The sequence below is a fragment of the Lycium barbarum genome, chromosome 2, assembly GCF_019175385.1.
Source record: "Lycium barbarum isolate Lr01 chromosome 2, ASM1917538v2, whole genome shotgun sequence".
Taxonomy (NCBI): Eukaryota; Viridiplantae; Streptophyta; class Magnoliopsida; order Solanales; family Solanaceae; genus Lycium; species Lycium barbarum.
This window is the reverse complement of record NC_083338.1, coordinates 131,531,822-131,539,928: the sequence shown is the minus strand read 5'-3', so window position 1 is coordinate 131,539,928 and position 8,107 is coordinate 131,531,822. Positions and strand designations below refer to the sequence as shown.

Sequence of the window (8,107 nt, the reverse complement as noted above, 5' to 3'; positions counted from 1 at the left end):
GAAAGACCAGTTAGCCAACCAACTGAGCAGTTATATGACACGTAGAAATTATAAAGGGAAAATTTTAAAAATATACAAGTTGGTCGCTTATATTATAAAAAAACTAGCCCGAAATATACAAATATTTATACCAAGACATACAAACATATAAGAGGACAGAGAGAGTAAAAAAATAAGTCAATTTTAATAGCATTATTGTCTCAATTAATATTGAGTGTAATTTTCTGAATTATTATAAGTAGGCGATTGGGCATGAAAGAAACACTTTGTTCTAAACAGAAACCAAATTCTTATTTTTGTTTTTATTGGGGGGGGGGGGGGGGGGGTGAATTTGTCCAGTTTCTAAAACAGTTAAAAAGAAAAAGGAAAGAAAAAAGCATTGGAAATTTCTTTCCTTTGAGTACTAATTTTCTTCATCTGAGAGGCCTTTTGTTTTGTGTTGGTTCTCTGACTCTCTCTGTACTTACCACTTCAACAATCTCCTCTCTCTAAAAATCCCCATTTCCTCTCTCTCTCTCTCGCTCCACCTTTCTCCGGCCACCGGAAACCGGCCGGAAAGAGTTTTATCAGTACGATTATTGGTTGACTTATGTTTGACTTGAAGCATTGACCTGAGAAAAGAGGCAGGCAGTGGAGTTGTTCAGATCTGAGAATTTACTGATAGGCTTTGATTCATAGTGAATGGTAGTGTACGGACGGCGGAGGGAGGTGGTCGGAGTTGATGATGAGCGGAGGTGTAAGGTGGCGGAGGTGGTGGAGATGGTCTAAAATAGCTTCTTCTTTCACATGGAATGGCAGATCCTCTTACTTATGGTGATGCCCACCGTGATATTGACCAGGTTACCCTTTACTTTTCCAGTCAATATGAGATCTTTTTGTTTGTTTTTCTTTTCCGTTTGAAGAATTTCTTTGTTTGGGTAATTTAGAACACAGTGTGTAGTTTTAGAGGGCAAAAAAAAAAACATCTTCATTAGAAGCATATTGCACGGTGTTGATTAAATGGTGCATATTATCACTATCCTAAAGAAATGGGAGATCCCACCTAGAACTTGATTGATTGATTCTTAAAGTAGCTGTTAAAGAAAGAAGAAAGATTTGATCTTTGAAGTGAGATTCTTGTTATGGCACTTGGCAGTATGGTGGGGAGGGCACTTTGTGGGTCCCAATGTTTCTGTCCGTGCTTTTCGATGCTCTTCCTATGTTGTTAATGTTTTTGAGGTTGAGAATTTTAGACAAGGGCTGTTGGAAGGATGACCTTGTTCACATTTCCATGGTTCAAAGCTACAGCTTTATGTAGTTCAGGGCCTTAATTGGCTGTATTAAGAAGGAGTACAACTTATCTTACGCTGATCAATAAATGGTATAGACTGAAATGACTATTTCTACTGGAATTGCCAAGTGTATCCATAAATTAGTTGCATATAGAAAGTCTAGGACGAGATTAATCCGTTAGGATGTGATTCATCTAACTTTAACTACTATTCCAAAGGGGAGATAAAATGTTGATAGCAGAACTGTCTGAAATTAATGGCACAATCGCACATATCACTAGTCTATTTGCTGTGAATAACTGGCTGAAGCATGTGGATTACTAATCCCTTCGTTTAAAAGATAATTTTCCCTTTAATTCTCAGTTATTCATTTAACTCTTGTCATATATTTCTTAACTAAGTGTAGTCATATAGAGATGGGAGTTAGCTCAGCGGTTAAGTGGTTCGTTGTCCAACATAGGTCGTGTGTTTGAAGGTTAAAGGATTCAATCTCGTTATCAGTTCGTTGGGGGAAAAAAAAAACAAAGACTAAGTCTAGTCATAGAACCCTAAGGCATTATGATCTTGTTCAGAAGAAATGTCTTTTCTAGACTCATTTCTGTTACCATTTGCAGGCACTAATTGCTTTAAAGAAAGGAGCTCAACTGTTGAAATATGGACGCAAAGGGAAGCCCAAGTTCTATCCATTTAGACTTTCTAATGTAAGTTGACATTAGCATGTGTACACATTTTAGTTGATTAGGCCTTTATGAAGTAGGACTGCTGTGTATAGATCTAGAGGTGCATCGTGCTTACTATATTGCATTATCATTGGCTTGAGCTTCACCATGATCTTATGATTCTCTTGATGCTGTATAGTCTTTTTGATTGAATAATGAGTCTCCTGCTATGTCAGTATAATATTTCTCGGGAACTTTTTACTTTTATTTTGGTTCAGTGAATTGGAGATTTGAATATGATTATAATGGAAATAGGGAGACAAAAGTTGGAACTTTAAGGAGTATGGTCCCATTGTTTATAAGATTCTTGGTTTTGTAGGGTAATTGATCTAAGCCTCGATGAACAATGTTGTAGGTAGTTGTGAAGCTAATAGTACTTGTGGCTGGGTTTTGTATGTGTAACTATAATTGGATAAATCAGCAGTAACTTTTTCACCGGGAGTGAAATAATAAACTAAACAAAGTTGTTCCTAGGTGAAGCCTTGAATTTTTTTTAAATTTCTTATTTACCTCAAAATACATATATATTAGTTATATTTTTTATGCTCTTCAATGTTTTACTCATAATCATCTGCTGGCTCAAAAACTTCTGTGCCCACAATGTGTTTCCGACCCGCAACTTGATCTGAAAGTGGTTGCTTTCTCTTGTTGCTCGTTTGCCCATTACTACATCAGCTGATATTTCGTGACACAGAAATTCAGCATCCAATAAAGGTGTGAACTTCAGTGAAAGCCAGTAGTAATATATAGATCTTTCAGTTCATGGAATGGGAACTCTGCCAGTCTCCTAACCTAAACATAATCTCATCAACTTGTGGGCACAATCAGAAATTATTTTATTAAGCCCTGAAGTTTGGTGCAAATTAGTTTGGTTTGGTTACTTCCCAGTGTTGGCACCATGAGCTGTTCCTGTGGAACTTTCTTTTTTTCTCCACTAAAATGTCTCTTCAATTGTGCTTTCCCTCGGCAGATATTGGTGCTTCTGTATGATTTTTGTCTTTGACAACACTCTGCTCATGTTAGTCTGTATGGAAAAAATTTCAGGATGAATCATCTTTAGTTTGGATCTCTAGCAGTGGTGAAAAGATTTTAAAGTTAGCTTCAGTATCTAGAATCATTCCTGGGCAAAGAACTGTGAGATCATCATCTTCTCTACAAAACTCCACTTTGAATTTATGATGAATACCGCTCCCGTAAAACCTAATAATGTTAAGTCTTACCTGTGCTTCTAATTTCCAGGTTGTTTTTCGACGATATCTTCGTCCTGAAAAGGACTACTTGTCCTTCTCTCTCATATACAATTACGGAAAAAGATCCCTTGATCTGGTTAGTTATATATACCAAGTTTCCCTATCCTAGTTTCGTAGCTTTTTATCTGGTTTTCATTGAGTTACACATGTATCCTGTTATTTCAGATCTGTAAGGACAAGGTTGAGGCAGAGTTCTGGATCACTGGCCTAAAATCTTTGATATCTTCTGGACAAGGTGGACGCTCAAAGGTTGACGGTTGGAGTGATGGAGGCCTCTACTTTGACGTAACACTACCTACCTAACACCTTTGTTTCAATTAAGACTGTTTTATCCTATTTCTTATTTAATGTGTATGCTAAAGGATTGAGTATTCAGAAATGTTCTTATTAACCTTGAATCATTTGCCTCTGCATGATCCTGATTGGAAAATTCAATTTGATTGCAAGTAATATTTCCATTATGGTTCTATTGTCTTTAGGATGGTTCTTCAAGTTTTAAATAACACCAGTTGCAGAAAATTAATCACTTTCCGCCCCCTCCCCCCACCATAAAAAAAGAAAAAAGAAAATGATTTCACAGTCTCCTTTAGTCTTAAATCGTTTTTTAGTGTTCTAGTACTTCATTTGGGGTGCATTAGACATGCAAGTAATATCATATTTCTGATGTACTCACTGCTCTAGCTGAATAATTTTGCAGGATAGTCGAGATTTGACATCAAATAGTCCAAGTTCTAGTTCTGTCAGTGCTACAAAAGAAATTAGCTCTCCAGACGCTTCCTTAAGTTCCAACCCCAATACTTCTCCAAAGAGCTATCAACCTTATAACATTGTGCAGTCTGAAAGGTCACATGTAGCTTTGGATCAAGCAAATATGCAGAATATTCAAGCCAAAGGATCTGCTTCAGACGTGTTCCGAGTTAGTGTTTCCAGCGCACCCAGTACTTCTAGTCATGGTTCTGCACCAGATGATTGTGATGCTTTGGGCGACGTTTATATATGGGGTGAGGTAATATGTGATAATATTGTCAAGGTTGGACCTGAAAAAAATTCCAGTACGGTGAGCACAAGGGCAGATGTGCTTCTTCCAAGACCACTAGAATCCAATGTAGTTCTGGATGTTCATCATATAGCTTGTGGGGTCAAGCATGCTGCCCTTGTCACCAGACAAGGTGAAATATTTACATGGGGTGAAGAATCTGGTGGCCGGCTTGGCCATGGTGTTGGGAAAGATGTCACTCAACCTCGGTTTGTTGAATCATTGTCCCTTTGCAGCATTGACTTTGTTGCATGTGGTGAGTTTCACACCTGCGCTGTTACAATGGCTGGTGAATTATATACTTGGGGGGATGGCACACACAATGCTGGGCTTCTAGGTAACGGCACTGATGTCAGCCACTGGATACCAAAGAGAATATCAGGCCCTCTGGAAGGACTTCAAGTTGCATCAGTAACATGCGGTCCATGGCATACTGCTTTAGTAACATCAACTGGGCAGCTCTTCACATTTGGGGATGGAACATTTGGTGTTTTAGGCCATGGTGATAGGGAAAATGTCCTGTTCCCCAGGGAGGTGAAGTCTCTGTCAGGTCTGAGGACAATTGCTGCTGCATGTGGAGTATGGCATACTGCTGCTGTGGTTGAAGTTATCGTGACACAGTCTAATGCTAGTGTTTCATCTGGAAAATTATTTACTTGGGGAGATGGAGATAAAAATCGTCTTGGACATGGTGATAAAGAACCTCGACTGGAACCTACTTGTGTACCTGCACTTATTGATCACAATTTTCAAAAAATTGCTTGTGGGCATAGTTTAACTGTCTGCTTGACCACATCTGGCCATGTTTTTACAATGGGAAGTACTGTCTATGGACAACTTGGAAGTCCTTATTCTGATGGGAAGTTGCCTTGCCTGGTAGAAGACAAACTTTTGGGGGAAATTGTTGAAGATATTGCTTGTGGTTCATACCATGTGGCTGTTTTGACATCCAAAAATGAGGTTTATACGTGGGGCAAGGGAGCCAATGGGAGATTAGGTCATGGGGATGTAGAGGACCGGAAAGCTCCCACTTTGGTTGAAGCTTTGAAGGACAGACATGTGAAATATATTGCTTGTGGTTCTAATTACACTGCTGCGATATGTCTTCACAAATGGGTTTCTGGTGCTGAGCAGTCCCAGTGTTCAGCCTGTAGACAGGCTTTTGGCTTCACAAGGAAAAGACACAATTGCTACAACTGCGGGCTTGTACATTGCCATGCATGTACTTCAAGAAAAGCAATAAGGGCAGCATTGGCTCCAAATCCTAACAAACCGTATCGTGTATGTGATTCTTGTTTCACAAAACTGAGTAAGGTTGCTGAGATTGGAATCAATAACAGGAGAAGTTCTGGACCTCGCCTTTCTGGTGAGAACAAGGACAGGCTGGACAAGGCTGATATACGATCAGCGAAATCGGGAATGCCACCAAATCTTGATTTGATCAAGCAGCTAGATAGTAAAGCAGTCAAACAAGGAAAAAAAGCTGACACGTTTTCCTTGGGTCGTTCCTCTCAAGCTCCTTTGTTACAGCTGAAAGATGTAGTTTTGGCAACCGGTGGTGATCTGCGTTGGGCAGTTCCAAAGCCAGTTATGACCCAATCGGGTGTTAGTTCCAGATCTGTATCACCTTTCTCTAGGAAGCCAAGTCCACCACGCTCAGCAACACCAGTACCTACCACTGCAGGACTTTCATTCTCCAAAAGCATTGCCGACAGTTTGAAGAAGACCAATGACCTTTTAAATCAGGAAGTTCATAAATTACGGGCTCAGGTCTGTTAAGTTCTGCCTAGGTGCTTTACATTTTGCTTAACTTATATACTATTTCCTAGTTCCTTGTAACTAATGTAATTTTTGTTTAACTTAGGTTGAGAACCTGAGACATCGCTGTGAGCAGCAGGAGTTGGAGCTGCAGAAATCAACAAAAAAAGCCCAGGAAGCAATGGTTTTGGTGGCCGAGGAATCTGCTAAAAGCAAAGCTGCAAAAGAAGCTATGAAGTCGCTGATGGCACAGGTATGCTCTTACATTTCGTGCACACTCACGCATTCACAACAGACAAACATATACTCTCTCTCTCTCTCTCTCTCTATATATATATATATATATATATATGTTGTGCACATACACACACACACACACGCACATATATGTGTGTGTGTATTATATGCAAAGTGCAAACTCAAATTGAAATATAATGTTGGTTCAAATTTATTTTGGTATATTGCTTACTGACTAGAATTATGTTTTTGTACTCTTTTTCTTTTTGCTGACTGAAGGTATGTTTTCCCTATTATCTGCTCTTTTTACAGCTCAAAGACATGGCTGAAAGGCTGCCACCTGGGGCTTATGATGTAGAGAGCCTCAAACTAGCTAACCTACCGAATGGTTGGGACACGAATGTCATTCACTATCCTGATGCTAATGGGGAACGTCATTCGAGATCTGATTCTATCGCTAGCTCCTACATGGCCTCTCAAACCAGCATGGACTTTAGTACATACGGAATGCAAAGCCCTGGCAGACACCAAAGGGATTCTAGTAGCATTGAAGCTATTACAAGCAATCAAATCCTGACCTCCAATGGTACAGATGATCGAGCTGAAGTTAGACTACCTAATGGTAGTGGGGCGCAGGTGAGCATCAATAGTGCGTCTGAAGCCGTCGATAATGAAGATGCTGCATCTTTACAAGACAATAGAAACGGATTGAAATCAAGAAATTCGCTGCCTCCTGGTAACCCTAACCAAGTCGAGGCTGAATGGATTGAACAATATGAGCCTGGAGTGTATATAACACTAATGGCTCTTCGAGATGGCACTAGAGATCTCAAACGAGTGCGCTTCAGGTAATTGCTTTGATCACTTGTCTTGACTGATTTTGCTAAGTTACTAATTATATACTATGTTCCTAATACAACGGATCTGTACATATCTAGAACAGCGCCATTGGAGAATAAGTTTATCTTTTTATAATCGTCAAATTATTTATTTTGGAAAGTTGGCTAGTGTCACCTATTGATTAATCTGTTTTGCGCTAAGATAACATTGCTTAAAATGATTCTGATATAATAGTCGGTTGTGTTGTAATCTGCAGCCGCAGAAGATTTGGGGAGCACCAAGCGGAGACTTGGTGGTCGGAAAACCGTGAAAAAGTTTACGAGAGATATAATGTCCGTGGTTCAGACAAGTCGTCGGTTACAGGCCAGGCTGCTCGGAGGTCTGAAGGAGCTCTCTCTCCATCTTCCCAAATTTAGAAATTCGTTAAATAGATCTGTTGTAGCAATTCTTATCTACCTTTTTGATAACTGTGGTGCGGAATGCCCTCAAATTATTGAGGGGAGAGAGCGAAAACCCTTCACTTCCATTCTGACCCTACTGTTCCACAAGTTCCTCAGCCCTTCTTTTTGTGTTACTTTTTTGGTTCAATCGTATTTCTTTAGGGCGTTCACCATTTAACTTTATTTGTTGTTGTATTGTAGTGTATATAATAGTATCAATCAATTATATTTGTTGCCCAACAGGATCCGCATTCTTTTCCCTTTACTTCTTGGCCAGTGTTATTCTTGCTTAGCAAATTGTTAAGTGTTTACCTTTGCTAACTAGTAAGTTTTAACCTTTTGTAGCTTCAACATCGATTGGGAACTATGAACGTGGTCAAAGTTTTGATGTAGTGCCAGTAGATTTAGATGTTTAAATTTAGTATTGACCACAAAATTAGAATTCACTACACTTCGTTTAAATTTTGTTTTCTGTTTGTAGAGCATTTTGATAGGTTTTGGAATTTGAGTACTTGAAAGCAATAATTTCTATTTCATAAGTGAGACAAATTCATAA

General features: G+C 39.2%; 1 protein-coding gene across 1 annotated transcript; it reads left to right on the top strand.

Annotated features, from left to right (window-relative positions):
- The first annotated feature begins 342 nt into the window (after positions 1-342).
- On the top strand, positions 343-7,791 carry LOC132627288 (PH, RCC1 and FYVE domains-containing protein 1-like). The gene is made up of 9 exons (XM_060342545.1): positions 343-839; positions 1,886-1,972; positions 3,035-3,124; positions 3,230-3,316; positions 3,406-3,525; positions 3,938-6,046; positions 6,141-6,287; positions 6,584-7,119; positions 7,368-7,791. The coding sequence occupies exons 1-9, from the start codon at positions 792-794 to the stop codon at positions 7,525-7,527; spliced, it is 3,384 nt and encodes a 1,127-aa protein (XP_060198528.1). The 5' UTR covers positions 343-791; the 3' UTR covers positions 7,528-7,791.
- Positions 7,792-8,107: the final 316 nt, after the last annotated feature.

Coding starts and splice junctions, on each gene's coding strand:
- LOC132627288 (XM_060342545.1), top strand. CDS start 792: ATGGCAGATCCTCTTACTTATGGTGATGCCCACCGTGATATTGACCAG. Junction 1,973..3,034: donor ATCCATTTAGACTTTCTAAT/GTAAGTTGACAT, acceptor AAAAAATTTCAG/GATGAATCATCTTTAGTTTG. Junction 6,047..6,140: donor TTCATAAATTACGGGCTCAG/GTCTGTTAAGTT, acceptor TGTTTAACTTAG/GTTGAGAACCTGAGACATCG.